General features: G+C 45.0%; 6 protein-coding genes across 6 annotated transcripts in view; 4 read left to right on the forward strand and 2 right to left on the reverse strand.

The window, feature by feature from the left end:
* Positions 1 to 3, forward strand: part of KUCA_T00002905001 (uncharacterized protein) — a gene marked incomplete at both ends in the record, with an annotated part of 399 nt that extends 396 nt beyond the window's left edge. The window contains one exon of the mRNA XM_022603194.1: positions 1 to 3. This exon is cut by the window's left edge and continues 396 nt beyond it. Coding sequence (XP_022458924.1) covers positions 1 to 3 — 3 coding nt within the window.
* Positions 4 to 20: 17 nt separating this feature from the next.
* Positions 21 to 2960, forward strand: KUCA_T00002906001 (uncharacterized protein; the record flags this gene model as incomplete). The annotated part of the gene is made up of 1 exon (XM_022603195.1): positions 21 to 2960. The coding sequence occupies one exon, from the start codon at positions 21 to 23 to the stop codon at positions 2958 to 2960; it is 2940 nt and encodes a 979-aa protein (XP_022458925.1).
* An 82-nt stretch (positions 2961 to 3042) lies between these two features.
* Positions 3043 to 5592, reverse strand: KUCA_T00002907001 (uncharacterized protein; the record flags this gene model as incomplete). Its single annotated transcript, XM_022603197.1, has 1 exon — positions 3043 to 5592. One exon carries the CDS (start codon positions 5590 to 5592, stop codon positions 3043 to 3045), a length of 2550 nt encoding a protein of 849 aa, XP_022458926.1.
* Positions 5593 to 6302: 710 nt separating this feature from the next.
* On the forward strand, positions 6303 to 6614 carry KUCA_T00002908001 (uncharacterized protein; the record flags this gene model as incomplete). The annotated part of the gene is made up of 1 exon (XM_022603198.1): positions 6303 to 6614. The coding sequence occupies one exon, from the start codon at positions 6303 to 6305 to the stop codon at positions 6612 to 6614; it is 312 nt and encodes a 103-aa protein (XP_022458927.1).
* A 640-nt stretch (positions 6615 to 7254) lies between these two features.
* Positions 7255 to 14382, forward strand: KUCA_T00002909001 (uncharacterized protein; the record flags this gene model as incomplete). The annotated part of the gene is made up of 2 exons (XM_022603199.1): positions 7255 to 7396; positions 7463 to 14382. 2 exons carry the CDS (start codon positions 7255 to 7257, stop codon positions 14380 to 14382), a joined length of 7062 nt encoding a protein of 2353 aa, XP_022458928.1.
* A 44-nt stretch (positions 14383 to 14426) lies between these two features.
* On the reverse strand, positions 14427 to 17219 carry KUCA_T00002910001 (uncharacterized protein; the record flags this gene model as incomplete). The annotated part of the gene is made up of 1 exon (XM_022603200.1): positions 14427 to 17219. One exon carries the CDS (start codon positions 17217 to 17219, stop codon positions 14427 to 14429), a length of 2793 nt encoding a protein of 930 aa, XP_022458929.1.
* Positions 17220 to 17437: the final 218 nt, after the last annotated feature.

Here is a 17437-nt window from a genome sequence, read left to right on the forward strand (position 1 = left end):
TGACTGTGGAAACTGACTCAATGGCATTGGAAGAACTCATCAAGAACCTATGTCAGAAAGATGCCCATTATAGTCTGCTTACGTTCTGGCACTTACAGGCTGTGTTGCACGAACTAGGGACTGATTCCACATTGAACGTGAGTTTCAGAATATGCCAGAGGATGCTGAACGAGCTCCAGTACCATCTCTTCAATTTTTCAACCAATCAGCATACGATTACCTCGCCGCAATCTGCTTCCAGAGGAGTTGTGGCTCCGCACGAAGCCATGAAGCAGTTTCACGAGAACGTTCCTCCTTCACTGGTGTTGTTCTCTTCGGTGATGGCTTCCGTGGCTCTGCCTCAGGTGAACATGTATGTCGAACCCTTGGTAAAAACCCAGGGGAAACAAGTGAAGTCTTTGGTGTTCGAGGTGGTGAAGAATCTGAAGAAAGACCTCACCAAGAACTTGACTTTGAAAAACACGATGAGCAATGCCTTGCTGGGAAGGTCCAAAGCGAACAAGGAATTTGTTGAGTTGGACAGTTCTGATTTTGACGACGAAATTCCACAACCGCGTTCGAAGTCCCTTTCGCTGACGTCTGCTTCCACTATTAATCGTGACAGAGCTTTGCAATACAGCAGGAAATCGGAAGACCTTGAGTTCTCTGCAATAGAGAGATATGCTGAGGAAAGATTGGGAAGTCTGAATCGGACAATATCCACACACAGCCTGAGGTCTCATAGTAGGAGTAATCCAGGATTGACACGGAAGTATGCCACCGTGAGTGCCATATACCCCGAGCATCCTGGAAACACAGAAGTTACCACGGCCATGGATAATGAAGCAACACCAGATGATGGTCTTGGACGGGCCAGCATTGATGATCTTGTATCCTCCATGCCAAATTTGCATGTTTCATCATCAAGGCTTTCGACCTCCAGCACAGTCGATGTTGGTTACGATTCTCCAACTGGGTCATTTTCGTCGTCGGCAAGAAACTCTCGTGATTATAGATTCAGCTCAGATGCTGACAGCATTTACGATCACGATGCCCCATTGGATTCCCCTAACGCCGGTTACAATCAAGTGAACTTAACTGCACCTCAAAAGATAAAGATGTTGAAATCAAACTACTTCAAATGTGAGACTCAGTTTGCCATTGCTCTTCAAAGCATCTCCATAAAGCTATCCAAGGTACCCAAGGATGCTAGACTTTCCGCTTTGAAGGCAGAGCTTGCAATAATGAATAAGGACCTGCCTTCAGAGGTTGACATACCTCTCTTGCTTCCGAAGAGTAAGAAGGGGAAGATGCACAGGATAGTCAGGATTCCTGTTAATGAAGTGGCCGTTCTGAACTCTGCCGAGAGAGTGCCCTATCTATTACTGGTGGAGTATCTTAGTGATGACATAGACTTCAGTCCTGATTCAAAGGAGAATCTCAGACTACTCAGTGAGCTGACAGGAGTCGCCAGCACCGAAATGACGAAGAAGGAAACGAACTATAAGTTTGACCTCGGAAGTATGGCTCCGCCTGTTCTAAAAAGATCTGTGACGCCCTCCAAACCGGCGGTGCTTGGTGATCTGGACAAGGCTGTTCCCACGGTAGACGAAACTGACCTCGGAGATTTCTCTGTGGTGAAGTTGAGCAATCTCAGCGGGAATGAAAAGGTCAAAAAGGACAGATTTGTTAGTTCTGTTTCTGATGTTCCAGTGCTATCTGATACAAGGAAGGAAGGTTCTCCTGGCAGCTCCGGCTCTGAACACATTCGCAACTCAGAGCTCGAATTTCAGTCTCATTACAACGTAGATGATCTGGGAGATGCTGACACTGATCTTGCAACACAGATGAGAATTGCTGCCGTGATGCTTACTCAACTGGACAGTACCACAGGACACCTCCCTCCTGACCAGTCTACGGCTATTAAAGCGCGCATCATTAACTCGATGAGGTCACTCCAGAACGGTTTTGGTATTCGCGACCTGGAGGATATCCACGCGGAGGCAGGTGAAAGAAAGCTCTCAAATGATTTGAAAGTTGCTGGAGTGGGACCTAGTTCGCAAGCCACCTATTATCTTGGTGAGGACTGGAACACAAGGAAGGAAAGAATCAGAAGAGAGAGTATTTATGGTCACCTAGAGAACTGGGAGCTGTGTTCAATCATCGCCAAAACCGGCGACGATCTAACGCAGGAGGCCTTTGCGTCTCAGCTGATTCAGGCAATGTCAACAGTATGGTACACGCATAATGTGAACGTGTGGGTGAAGCGTATGCGGATTTTGGTAACTTCAAGCAGCACTGGTATTGTCGAAACTATCACAAATGCGGTCTCCATTCATTCTATCAAACGAGCCTTGACGCAATATATGATAGACAACAACGAGAACCAGCTCGGCAAGATAGCAACACTCTCGGACCATTTCTCCAGGACTTTTGGAGACCCCGAAGGTGTCAAGTACAAAAGAGCCCAGGATAACTTCACATCATCTCTAGCGGCGTACTCAATCATCTGCTATCTCCTTCAAATCAAGGACAGACACAATGGTAACATCATGCTGGACTCAGAAGGCCACATTATCCATATTGATTTTGGATTCTTGCTGTCGAATTCACCTGGATCTGTTGGATTTGAGGCTGCACCCTTCAAGCTGACCTCCGAGTATGTCGATCTTCTGGGCGGTACCGAAGGTCATCACTTCAAACGATTCAAGCAGTTGATGAAGGATGGTTTCCGTTCAATAAGAAAGAATGCGGAGCAGATCCTGGGCATGGTGGAGCTGATGCAAAAAGACTCGAATCTGGCCTGTTTTCAGGCCGGAGAGAACACCAGTGTTCAGTTACGTCAACGTTTCCAACTCCACCTGACAGACCCTGAATGTGATCAGTTTGTTGAGAATGTGTTGATTGGAAAGAGCATCAACTCCATTTACACCCGTCTTTACGACCAGTTCCAGTTACTGACCCAAGGTATCTACAGTTAAATGTTCGCATGAGTTGGAAATGCAGAATGACTATACATAAATTAAAGATGACCCAATAAAAACCAGATGATGCGCAATTGATTTAAAAGAACATGGAAAAATACCTGCCAGATGAATTTTGTGTTTTTGTGATACCAGTCCGAACCCTCATCTGAGCCTCCTCGTCGTCAGAGCTTTCATCGTCCGAAAGCTGGTCTGGTTCAAAGAACTGCTCGCTGCCAAAGAGACTGGCCTTGAGGCCTGGGGTATTCAAGGATGGTTTAGCAGAATGTCTTGGGATGGAGAATGGCTTGGTAGTCTTTCTTGGGGTTGTGTCCCCAGACCGGGACTTATCCATCGGAAGAACCAGGTACATGAAACTTTCCACGGACCACTCGTACCATACCTTATTATGGGAGACCTCTCGTTTCATTAGAACAGATAGCTCCTGGTCGTCAGGCAAATACATCGGTTGCTCCAGCGGGAAAAATATTGGCAGCCAGGAGATCAGGTTTGGAGGAGTGGGCCCTTGTCCAGTGGAAAGATTGGAGATGATGACTCCATTGTAAAGCTCTGCCACGAAGTGGCCCAGAAGCCCATGCAAAGTTCCTTTGTGGTGACACTTGAATAGCACCTGGTTCGATCTCCGATTGGAGACTGTAATTTCGGATCTGTGCCGAGAAAGAGATGGATACTCGAATGTCCACAGCTTCTCGTAGCGTGACGTTAGTATCTCAGCAGAGTCCACCAGAGGAACGTACGGAAGATTCCAAGACTTGCGAGAATCCAGCTTTTCCAGCTTGCCGTATATGGCAGGAGAAGAGGCGGGTGCGATATAACTGGAATAGCTCTGAGGAATGTAAATGGACATCCCGGGGTCCTCCATCTTGGAAACAGGCTCAAGGCATTCTGGGGAAAGCTCGTTACAGCCAAAGCTGCCCAGCAATTCGCTGATGATGAGATTGAAACGCATTCCAGATGGAGGTGCGAATTTCCTTATATCCCGGTTGAAAATGCGCACTTTGTTAAGCCACCGGGTGGAGTTGCACTGAGAGAGGTAGACCATCACGTTGGAGTTCTTCTCAATGGCAACGATGTTGACGAAGTCCAGGTTCAGATTCAGAAACCTGAGAGACGCAAACAGTCTGTCGATTAAAGGCCCGCGACCAGGTCCAACAATCAAAACAGAAAGTTTCTCAAGCTGCGAAACAGAACGATTAGAGCTCGCAAAGCTCTCTTGAGACAATGCAGATGTGTTGAATGCAGTGGTTCCATAAGTGGGCACAGTTTTGAGGTGTTGGAACTTTTTCAGGTTGGCCAAATCCATCAGAGCAGCCACCATGGCCTTCTCGTACGACTCGTACTTGACATGGTCTTTTTCAAACGTCTGGTAAGTGGCATTGTCGAGGTTGTTCTGCAAGGGCTGCAGAGGCTGCTGCAGGAGGTCCGGGGAATTTAGGTCCACAACGGCATTTCTAAGACTCTCCATAGTAAATTTTTCAACCAGCGGGATTTGCAAATTATTGGCCGATGTAGTGGCCAAATGACGTAAATAATCGAGATAAGAGGAACTGCCGTAGTTAATGGCCGTCCCATTTGCATCAACACTAACAGACTTGGTGATGGGGTTGTGATCCGAATCCAGACCCAATGAAGTGTCAGCTCCTCTGTTATTTTCCAGAGTAATATCCTTTAGATGGCTGTTAATATTTTGATCGCGATCAACCCCGTGCAAGAAAAAGGTGGGAAGACGGAGGGTCTTCTTTTGGATGAGCTTCCATATTATCAGCTGGTTGAACTTGTTCAAAACGGGGTAATTCTTCGAGTTAAGCACAAAACGGCTTGTGGAAACCAAATACAGTCTTATCGGCTCCAGCAGCCACCTGTTGATCACATATTGCGGAATATTGTGGTTTGGAGAGCCCAAAGACACAGACAGGTTCTCGTGGTAGTTGCACTGGGTCCTTATGGAGTTCCACATATCCCAGGTGGAAAGAGCATCCAGTACGGGAATTGGTGCGCCAGTAACAGTGTCTTGTCTGACTTCTTCACATATCGGAAGACTCAAGGAAAAGTGGGCGCGTGGATAGGTTTCCAGTAAGCGACTCAGATTGTTCGCATAGATGGCTAGGTTGTTCACGTTCTTGGGAGGAGCCAGCAGAAAGGTCTGGATCCCAATGTGGCTCGCATACGATACTTCGTTGACCACCACTTGGAGCGAGAAATCACTCACCACACTATCGTGAGAGTCCAGTTCAATCCAGGACGATAGCAATCCAACCACCTTGGAGATATGACGACCGGCAAACACTTCCACTTCTCCCAGAAGAGGAAACGGGACCTCCAGAGCTTGCGTTTTTGAAACTGAATCCTTGAATGCTTTGAAATAAGCCTTGCATTTCTCTCTGTAACGGAAAGTGGTTATTGGCAGTAAAACTTCATCGTAGCCCAAGGAACACAAATTCTCAACCAAAACTGAATCCGAGTTGACAGCTGCTAAAGTCACAGGAAGCGGTTTGAGACCGATCTTCACCATCGTAGAATCTTGCCTCGGGGACTTGGAATGACTGTGAGCCTCGGAAATATGCTTGCTTGTCAGTGCTGGTGATCTGATCGTCGTGGAGTTTGTGGTCTTGCTGTTTGGAGCTGACATGTAGGTTGATGTGAGGTAGTACTGCGCGGTGGAAAGCTTAAATGTATGATTGAAGATGGAGGTGGTCAATGGATTTGCGCTCGAGATCCATACTATTCGGCAAAAATGAGCTTAAGGAGATTAGTCTTGGTTCAAAATTCAGTGCACACAGTCTCCAGATTCGAACAACCTTTCTCCCGTTGCAACCTTACCTCAAATCAGTATCCATCCGGTGGATGAACTTGAAACACGATGAATCAATCGATCATGCTGTGCAGGGTGCGTTTCCAGGGAGACACGCAAACGAAGGAAACGGAAATGGCTGGAAATCTTCACATGAATAGAGCAGAAGCGGCTGAAATTTGGGAGAATTTTGTTGAGACTGGTATTGTAGACATGCATAGCGTCTTAATTTGATTGCCGACTTTTTCAGTTGACTACCGTTAAAGGCTGATGTATTTAGCCTTCGCTCGAGGTTTCCGCCATCCTCCAGCCCCACGTCCTCGTAACCGACTGAGCAATAGTTGAGCTTTTCGCCACGCGTCTCGGTGATTATATAATCCGTGCCACACGCTCATGTGTTACATAAGCCAAAAGTCAGGGTCGCCTAACCGCGCCGAATCAATAACAAAAGACAGCTAGTGTTCTAAGTCAGCTCTGGTGTGACAGTCAAACGATACAGACCCCGTGTTGAGTGTTTTGTGTTTGTTCCAGTTGAAACTTGTGTGGCAATGTCGACTTATGTCAGACCCCTCTCGGAGAGCGAGAGACAGAGATTAAGCGAGTTTCAGGACATGATCCACTACTCTGTGCGTTACAGCACTGACGAATACGAATATAGACATGTGATGCTCCCCAAGCAGATGCTCAAGTATCTGCCAAAGGACTATTTCAACAAGGAGACAGGAACGCTGCGGTTGCTGGCTGAAGAGGAATGGAGGTCATTGGGAGTGATGCAGTCGTTGGGATGGGTCCATTACGAAACTCATACACCTGAACCTCACATACTGCTGTTCAGACGTCCATTAGCTACAGCTCATTAGCATTGTCTGGAGGTTTAAGGGGCAGCGAAGACTTGATGGAAAAATTTGCAGAGGCATTGCTGTTGGAAGTTTCCTGTAATCATCGCCGAGATATCATAGTTAAAATTCACGTTCATACTCATAATCAGAAAAAAGATTAAACGAAGATCACAGTGCTCATCCGGAATGTATACCAAATTTTACTAGACTTTGCCAATATCTGGTTGAATTTTTGGGGTTGCTTTATTGGCAGTTTCAGTAGTTTCGACAGTTTTATTACATGAAAAAGAGACAACGACAAGGTGACAAAATCGATGTTTTAAACGTTAATGGTCTGATAGAGAGAGGGAGTCATTGAAAATTCCTAACACTCTATAGACCCAGATCTCGCTAGGTTTTCTTCAATAACAGCTTTGATTTTCTGATAGCATTCCTGAAGTTTTCTGCTTAGACATAATAGAAATATGACATATATTCCAACCCGTCTATTTCTCCTATGTTTTGAGACTTATTCATTTCTACTTCTTCCTTATCTTCCTTATTGCCTCACGATAGGTCGTGTCTCTACAGTTGACGTTTCACTGAAAAAGACTCCGCGCTAATGACGCGCGTCTACGCCCCCACGATATCTTCAGTGAGAACCATTGAGGTCCAGACTGGAATGAGTGATAAAGAAGCTCAGATCAGCTTGGTACTGGATGCCATTCTTGCCACGGGGATCTCCAAACCTCAGCCTGATGATGCTGTGACGCTGGATATTCTCCTATCTAATGTCCTACCTGCTTATGCGAATCAGCAGACAAGTGAGTGAAATATATTGATATGAAAACTTTTAATTTTCGGCAAATCTTGCTAACTTTTAACTCCAGCGAATGACCGGTTTGTTCTGAAGATCTTCAAGGCCATACAAATCATTGCTGTGCGATCCAAATCTGCACTGGTTGAAAGTCTCAACTACCAGAGTATACTGGTCAATGTTGTGCAGTTTTTCAATTCCACAATATACTCAAACGAGATAATAGAAAGTGCATATTCTGCTATCATTCAAATGATAAGCGAGGTTTTTTCCGGGAAAATACGCAACGAGAAATACCAAAGTGACATAACTGAGTACCTGGCCTCGTATCTTGATGAGCATTTGAACGCATTGATCTCGGAAATCAACTCTGTCAGTACGGTGGTAATGTACGATGAATTGCAGAGGCATAATTCTGATCTTGTATCTCAATTGAGCATTTGTGCTCATGTTCTACAGATTGTGCTCAATTTCAGCAGCACAGGACTGAATGGATTGGATCTCCAGCACTCTTTGACTCTGGAAAGTTTCATACGAAAACAGTGGTTTCTTCTTGACAACTTTGTCTCGTTCATAGGGAATGAAGAGCGCTTTTCTGGAATTCTGAGCTCGTTATATGGGTTGATGTTCAAGAGCCTTTACTATTACACTTTTGCATCGGACTATCTGAGGACCGAGAGGTTGAGTCAGCTAAGTTCTAACATCCAGCACTTTTTGAACAAACCCATGGTTTCCTACACAGATGGAAATATTGCAGCCTCATTGGCAGAGGTCATATTACTTACCATGCTTCGTTGTAGTGAGCTTGAGTGTCTTCCGGTGTTTCTTTCTTCGGTCCAGGTAAAGCCTTTCCATTTCATAAAGGCAAATGATAGCACTCAAGAGCTTGATCTGGCCCGCATTCTGGCAATGATGGAGGCTGTCAGGCTAAAGCTCCAAGGAAGATCTGATGATACACCTGATTTTGTGAAGCCGTTTTTGAAATCGAGACTGGATAATACCCACTTGGAGACCCTACAGTCTGATGTAATGGAGGCCATTTATCCACAATCCATGGAGACAAAGACATTTGTGGGTTTCCATTCATATGAGGAACGCCAGTCTCAGTTTAAAGGTCGTTTTTCAAGCGTTTTAGAGCCTTCTTTCACAGCTCTTGATGTTTCTAGTTTCGTGAAAGACACCCTTGAAGGACGGGAGTTTTTTCTTGAGCAGTCTACTCAGGCAAGAGTTGATATTATTTCACTTATCAACTGTCTAGGGAAGTGTCTATGTTGCCTCACTGGGGATATGGATAGATCTACTATGATCTGCTGCAAGTGTGATGTGGTAGTCAACGATTCCATGTATCTTCCAGATGTCATTGATACTTCTAGAGTACCCCCAGATGCTGTTATTCTGATATCCCAGTTTCTAGAGAAGGTTATCTTTTCCAATAGTGAGATTGTTTTGGATCATCTGATCTGCACTGCTATGCTTATTACCATGAGAAGGCTCTTTATCTCATATCCAATATTTGCAAACACAGATACTTACAGACGATTTTGGGATTTCTTGAAGACTTGCTTTCGATCAAAATCGAGGGAGGTCAGACTCTCTTCAGCAAAGTTATACCCTTTCTTTCTTTTGCACCCGAGTATCCAAGTCCGTGACTACAACGTTGACATAATAATGACCGAGTTAAATTCTATTGGACCAGGGAAAGCCACCGATTATCTGTTTGAAGCTGTAATTGTTGCCTGGGGTGAGTTGACCATAGTGACTCCAGTAAGTGACAAACTGTTCGTGATGTTGAATCCCCTGATACACTTCATAGGCTCCGCAAATCAGTTCCACTCTAGCAAGGCCATTCAGGTGTTGGAAGTTGCCGCAAGCTCCAAGAAGCTCACCCCATGGCAATTGATAGAGCCGTTCATACCGTATGTCTCTCTTACGGTGGTTCAGAAACTCAAAAGCAGACCAAGTTTCTTGACTTCATTCTGTGATCTAATCAGATTGGATCCAAGGAACTTCCTCAGGAGGACAATTCAGTATACAGCTCCCTATTTGATTCGTTCATATAAAGACGATATCATTGGTGATATCGCAAAACGCACAGGAGAGTCGAGACATTCCATTATTCAGGCCACATTCCCGAAGATATTGGCCCTGCTCATATTCACCGAGGATGAAATCAATGAGACAAAAATCATGAAGATACTTGGAAATGCATCACCAGCTTATAAGGGCTTGAAGTGGAAGATATTCATGGATAGACTGGATATACTTCCTGTATTCTACGAGGTGTTGGTCTTTAGTGGTCCTGAGGCTGAGGATAAAGTTATTCGGAAACTGAAGTGGTTAATGCATACTAAAGCTAGTATCAGAGGATCTAACGATTTAGACGAGTTTCTGGGATCTCATATTTTGCGAATTATTCAGACCATCTCCGAGTGGATTAACAATGTTCGCGGTAAGGCTCCATACATTAGCCAAGTTCAGAATCTGCGAGGACTCAATACGTTGATCAGAATGGCAGGAAATTCTTTGGTATCATGCCTTCCACAGATTCTCAGTTGTTTGCAAGTCGGTGCTGAGCAACCGGGTCTCGTATCAAATGTCCTCAGATGCATATACTCGCTTGTGGAGATGCTTACCGAGGACCCTTTGGTTATCATAGGTGATACAATCCTATCGTTTATATTGCAGAAATACTCGAGTTTTGATACTGAATGTCAAGCTCGTGCAAAGGAGATCGTCGATCTTCTGTTTTCCGAAACCAAGTTGAGTTTCAAGAAAGCTACATTTTGCGGTCAGATATTCTCCATTGTGGGATGTGAGGGTCTCTTGAGTTCCCTGGAGAACTCTTCCCAGATGATGCAACAGCATAGAGGTTTTGCTGCATATACGTTGCTGGTGGAGCTAGAACGAAAGTCTCACTCAGACAATAAGTGGGTAATGCTTCAAACACTAGAAGACTTGGAAAGGTTCTTTGAGAGATTTCAGAAGGAGCACCAGAACATATGTCTAAATCAGAGGTCGTACGGCAAGGTCATCAGGCTTCTCGTTGATAGTTTGATGAACGCATCCTACAAATTCAAAGACTCGGTTCCCGAGATCCCGAAGAAATGTGCTGTGATGTTGTCGGCTATTGGATCTCTGGATAACAGTCGTCTTGGTACAGACAAACTGAAGGGTTCTGAGGATGTGATGATTCCCATCACTTGCTTTGAAGACGGTTTGGAAGCATCTAAGTTCGTGACACACTTTATCAATAATGTTCTGGTTCCTGCTTACTGGGCTTCGGAAGAGTCGACCAAGCAACTTCTGTTGGCATACACTATGCAGGAGTATTTAAAGTTTCTGGGACTATTCAATAAGGATGTCGAAGTTCTGTCAAAACCTTCTAGCGACACACCTTCCCACGGATTGTTATGGAGCAGATTCAATCGTACGTCGCAGACAACGCTTGTGCCGTTGCTTCATTCGAAGTATAAGGTGTTTCCTGTTCCAGCTGCCACGGTAGAGTTCCCTGTTTTTAAAGATGATAAGCCTTACGCAGACTGGATCAAAACGTTCACAATGGAACTTCTGAATCGTATCATTAGGGGAAAACTTGGTACCAGATTCAGGAATGCTACTGCTATCACTGCGTGTGCATCGCATGCCATAAAGGGTCAAGACATTGTGATTCCTCAGTATCTGCTGCCGTATTTTTGCTTAATATTAGTCACGGCAAGTGAGGACTCTGCACAGATTATTAAGAGCGAGTTCATGGAAATTTTGGATGCAGAATTGAGCGAAGATGCTCATTCTTCAATCGCAGATGGTCTCAGGTCTTGCTATGAGTCCGTCTTCTCTGTGCTAGATTTCTTCAGAATCTGGCTCTCTTCCAGAAAACAGAAGAAGATATCTACCAAAGACAAAAACGTCACGCTTCACAATGATGCTTTCCAGGTTGAGGAGTTTCTGAGGTCGATGTCGTTTTTCATGCTAGCAAAGAAGTCTTCGCAATCGAATTCGTATGAGCGGTCAGCCCTGTATTTGGACCAATTTTACAGAACAGAGAACAAGCTTGGGAAAGAACAGGACTATTTTGAGTCTATTCAGAAGGTATACTCAGAAATTGGAGATCTCGATGCCCTTGATGGAATCTTGAAGACCTTCTCCACACAAAGTTTGAGTGAGAAACTTCTTCAGTTCGAGTATAGCAAAGACTTTTCAGTGAAACTAGAAGGACTTGAGACTTTGGCCTCGTCCCGCACATATGATTCGGCTGAGCGCTGGAGCACTCGTACGCGTCTGTTCAAAGCTCTTTATGATCATAATCATCATGGCCAGCTTTTGGAGAAACTGAACAGCGGAGTGGCACACCAGGAGCTCTCTCTCGTTCCTGACAGGTGCAGAAAAGAATGGGCCACTTTAGGATTGCAAGCTTCTGTGTTTCTTGGAGATTTGGCTAATATGAAGAGGTGGGTCTTTGAGACTGAACAAGTATTCCTTCCTCCTTCGTTAAGTGGATTTGCGCTTTATGTCTATGATGAAGTTGCAAAAGGTCTGATCAGTCTTTCGAGTTCCGAATTTGAAGAGACCCTCAAGCACATAGATAATGCAAGAGACCATCTCGGTGTGTCTTTGAGAAGTACCAAAAACTCGTCACCTCTGAGAAACAAGGAGATACTGAATCTGCTTCATATGTTGTATGACTTCCATTGCTTGACATCTGCAATTTCCAATCAAAACCAGCAGTCTCTTACCTCTGCCGTCGACCTTGTCAAATCACGATTGCGCAATACTTCCATGGAATTTGAGAGCTCTTTCAAGATGCAGTCACTGCAGACTTCTGTTTTATCGTTAGGTCAAACATCCCAGTCTGGACCCATGTGGCTAGAGAACAGTAAGCTGGCTCGCAAGTCTGGAAAGCTAGACATAGCAACGAATGCCGTTATGAAGGCAATGATGGAAGACACATTAAATGTTGATGTGGAACATGCTAAGCTTCTGTGGTCGCAAGGGGAGCAAAGGCAAGCAATATCATTGATGCGCACGTACCTGGAGTCTGATGAATCGCCTTCTCCAAAAGCACAGTTAAAGCTAGCTAAATGGCTAGACCAGTCCGCCAATGTCAGCTCTACTGAGATCATTCGAGAGTATCTTTTAGCGTGCTCTCTGGATAAGGAATCTGGAAAGGCACATTACCATCTCGGTCGGTATTACAACAAAATCTTGGATTCTCAAATTGAAGGAGATCCACGAGTCAAGAAGAGTGAGAAGGACTTCTATGGCGAAGGTGAGCTGAATGTGGTCAAGCAGTATATGAGAGCCATTCAGTTTAGTCCTCGCTACCTTTTTGAGACTTTGCCAAAGGTGGTAACTCTTTGGCTTGATTTCTCAGAGAGTTACAGAGATCTTTCAGAGATTCAAAACTTTTCCAAGGAAAATATTTTATCACGCAGGGAGACCAGCTACAATGGGATTACGAAGATTCTTACCAACTCGCTGATGGCTATGCCCAAGTACTATTGGTATTCAGTACTGTCCCAGCTGATATCTCGAATACTCCATCCGGATGCCACAACTGCAAGTCTGATCCAAAAGATCGTTGTAACTTTGTGCCAGAACTATCCTGAGACGTCTCTTTGGTCCGCATTCTCGCAGTACAAATCAACTTCTGAGGCTAGGCAGGCAAAAGGTACCGAGATCTTTGATGCTGTAAAGAACCTGCCGTGTATTGTTAGCTCGGATCTTGACAATGGACGCATTGTTCACTCAGCTCTCCAGTTTCTTGAGTCTCTACTAGGAATCTGTAGAGTTGATCTAGGCAAAAGGAAGACCTCGGCAGACTTGAAAGATGACCTGAACTTTCAGCATTCCGGAAGTTGTCTAGCTTTGTTCATACCGTTAAGGTCAAACTTCCAGTTGGCTCTATCGAACACTCAGGCGGTGCAGAAGAAAGGCTTCCCATCTGAGACCAGAATCAGATTTCAAGCAATTGACCGACATGTTCAGATCCTATCATCCATGCAGAGGCCTCGAAGATTGTTTGTGAAAGGTTCCAACGGTGGACGCTACAGCATTCTTTGTAAACCTCATGACGATCTGAGAAAAGATGCTAGACTGATGGAGTTCACGACGGTTGTGGACAGACTACTGAAGAGGGATCCCGAATCTGAGAGGAGAAACTTACAAATCTCCTCGTATGCTGTTGTTCCCTTGAACGAGCAAATGGGTATCATTGAATGGGTTGATGGTTGTAGGACTCTAAGGAATATCTGGTTGAGTTATCTCTCTTCTGCTGGAAACCCTTGCGATATCGGATATTGCAAAAAGGCTTTGGCTGATGAAAAGTCCACCGAGGAAAAGATCAAGAATTTTGAAAGACTGCTCGATAAGTATCCTCCGATATTTCATTTGTGGTTTCTGGACCAGTTTCCGGATCCTTCAACTTGGTATGCCAACAGAAACAACTACGTGAGGTCATCAGCAGTCATGTCGATAGTTGGTTATCTGGTTGGAATGGGTGACAGACATGGAGACAATATTTTGATATCAGAGTCCACAGGACGGATAATGCATGTTGATTTTGATTGTCTCTTTGACAAAGGGTTGAGTCTGGCAATACCTGAAAGGGTTCCTTTCAGACTGACTCAAAACATGGTTGATGCCTGTGGAGTTACCGGATACGAAGGTGCCTTCAGGAAAGCATGTGAAGCCACAAATAACCTGGTACGCACAAATGAGTCTACTCTCATGAATGTTCTGGAGAGTTTCCTGTACGACCCCATCATTGACTGGATGCCAAAAAAGCAGAAATCAGCAACTAAGAGGAAGGTCCAGAAGAATGATCGATACTACTCTCAAGCCGCACTATCGGCAATTAGAAGAAAAATCAGAGGAGTCTTGGACGTGGAGGGTATGCCTGTCAGTGTTGAAGGACAGGTTGATGCTATCATATTACAGGCTACAAACGTGGAGAATCTTGCACAGATGTACATAGGCTGGATGCCATTTTTGTAATACTGCAAAATACAATGCATATGGTTCACCGGGTGAGCCACAAACTATTCCAGAGACGTAGATCCAAAATCATTTAGAAACTCGCTCTCTGTAGCCTCGCTGCGGTCAGTATGTTGCCGTCTTATCCTACCGCTTTTTGCTCTTTCCAGGTTGCTCGTGTCGGGAGGTGGTGATGTAGCGACCGGTAACTCTCTTGAAGGTAAAGGAGGAGGGACTTTTGCGGAAATTGGCTCTATTTTTTTGGCTTCTGCAGTCACAGCAGTCTGCACTGGTTCTGAATCTGAAGTGGTCTCCTCAGCTTTTTCAACGGGATTCTCTGCAGTTTTCTCTGAAGTTTTCTCAATAGGTATCTCGACAGCTGGCAACCTTGATGGAAGTGGTGGAGGAGCCGGCCGGTGGAAAGCGGAAACAGAAGATGGACTCGAAGGCGATGGTATGAATGCACTATCATCTTTCCTCGTAAACATGGAAACGCCGTTCCGCGGCTGAGATGGGGAAGAATTTTGCGAGTTGGGGGAAGCTATCACCATATCAGGTGCTTTTTCATATGCCGGTCTGAAGTTGCCATCACCCAACGAAGCATTGTGAGTGTTTGACTGATAATGACTATACTGAGCATGTTCAGTATCATCCAGTCGATCAGTATTCTTTGAAGCCAAGTCTTTGTCAGAAAGTTTGGGCTTTACTTGCCTGCGTGACTGGATCATTTCCGGTGCAGTGTAAGCAGGTTTTTCCTCATCGTAATGTTCGGAAGAACCGCTACTTGGTTGACCCTTTGAATCGCGGAAACTCTGGAAAGACTTTTTCTCCTTAGTGTACCATCCCCGTAGCTTTTGAACGGACGCGCTCATGTTTTGAGAGTAACGGGTAGCTGTTCTGCTGGCCGACGTTGACCCGGAATCAACTGAACCATCCTCATTATCAGCAGGGATGTTGACTTCACCAAAATCAGTGTAATCGGTCTCCACGCCTGGGGATGGAATCGCATCGTCGTCGCTCTTCTTGCTGAATACAGATGAGGCTCTCTCCCCAAAATTCTTCAAGATTGCCGAGGAAGGTCTTGTCCTGGACGATATAGACATGTTGTCATCTGTTGTTTGTCTCGCACCCGTGGAAATCGCAAGATCATCCAATGGACTGGCACTAGGAAGACTCTCTCTCAAATCAGATTCAGGCTCAAGACTCTCTTCGAGGTCACGAAGGGGAAGGGGAGGAGGCGCTGCATTGGTGCTGTCTTCTGTCTCAGCATTGGGAGTTTCCTCTGTTTGGGTTTTTGTCCCCTCAAACTGGGGTCTCGATGCTAAGTCCCAAATCCCTCCTCTAAAGATTTCCCCTAGGGTATCATATAACACAAAGTCGTCCATGAAGGGCATAACTAAACTCTCACGAATGGCCTCTCTAAACTTGTTTTCAATGATGTTCGTCACAAGGTTGTAGTTAAGCGATCTGGAACTCACCACAGGCTCAATGACCAAATCCATAGAAGGCATCTTCTCAAATGCATACCAAATTCTGTTGGAAGGAGGTTTCTTCATCTTCAACACCATTACTCCCTCCATCTTCCTCAATTGAATCTTCAAGTTAAGTGCAACCTCTCTCGGTTTGAATCTACTAGTCAGATTCAAATAAGCCTTGGTAGCAATTTCGAGAGTCAGGCCTCCTTGATACAACATGTTGAATTTGACAACAAGATCGCCATCTGGCGAAAGCGTGTCCAAAGTCGGAAACGTGATAAAGGGACCTCCATGCCCGACGCTCAATCTTGTGATTTGAAAGTCATCCAAGAACCCAGGCTTATTGATCTTTTGCAGCTTGGTGATCACTTTGTCGATAATGATCTTCTGGAACTTGTCTGTGCCTTGGAAAGCAAGGAAGAGTCTTCCGATAAGAGCATTGAGCCATCTTGTGCTCAGTTGTCCAGGGGTGGAGTTCAGTGTTTTGATAAGTTCGTTCATGTCACTCGTGTGGAAGTGCAAAGTCCTGGCATAAAGACTTGGCTCTAACGAGTCCACTTCTATCTTGTTGGTTTTCAAAGTGGCTTTAGTGGTAGCTCGCAGCAGTGCGAAATACCAATCTTCTTTTTCCACATTCAAATCGCCATATAGATAAAACGCTCCACGCAAAATGGAATGATCAATCTCCTTGGATGCCAAGGCTTTGTATATATTCTCCTTTTCGCTCGGACTATCGGACCGTAGAAGACACACTGCACTTCTCTTCGTGAAAAGTTGACCATCTCTGCGATTCAATGGCCAGATCGACACGACATGATGCGAAAGAACAATGACCTGTTGGACGTTCTTTTGGTCTTCATCTTTGTACAAAAACAAGTTCCCATGCTTCAGTACTGCGAAGAAACGACATTTCTTGCGAATTGCCTTCAACTTTTTGTTATCTACCGGCACCGGTTGCTGGTTCTGCAACTCTTCACCCTTGACAATCTTCACAAACGAGGATATTGACGTTCCGTTCCTCTCACCGCCTTCGGAATGATCATTCGTGGATCCAGCAGCAGTGTTAGAACCATGCTCATTGGGATTTATCTGAGGGAACTGGTAAAACTCTCTGGTAACGGTTAACCATCCCGTCATAAACGTATCCAGCCCAGTACTATCCTGAATCTCGCCACCCTTAAGACTTAAATAGCCTTCGGGATTTCCTTGAGCAACAGAATCTTTTTCCCTTTTCTCTTCCTCTAATCTTTCCCTTTCGGTAACGTCATCTGGAACGACTGGCAAAGTGTGCTTCAAGATGAGGATGATTCCAAGGCATACAAGCGGAATAAAAGTCAATCCACCCACAACGTAGATATACAGATATAACAGCAAGGAATTCATCTTTCTGGTTGATATCCGGTATTGTGCAAGGTGTATGCCTGACCGTGCAGATCAGATGCGTGCCTGTCTTCTTAATCTGACAAGTTTAATCCCTGGACCCTCAATCAGGAGAGGGTAGTGTCTAGCAAATTTCTGGGGAATTCGTCTCAATCCACAAAAGTATGGCACTCTTCCGGATAAGTCCATGAATCCTGATTATTGATTTCGTAAGTCTTAAA

This window comes from Kuraishia capsulata, genomic scaffold (genome assembly GCF_000576695.1).
Source record: "Kuraishia capsulata CBS 1993 genomic scaffold, Kuraishia_capsulata_scaffold_3, whole genome shotgun sequence".
Taxonomy (NCBI): Eukaryota; Fungi; Ascomycota; class Pichiomycetes; order Pichiales; family Pichiaceae; genus Kuraishia; species Kuraishia capsulata.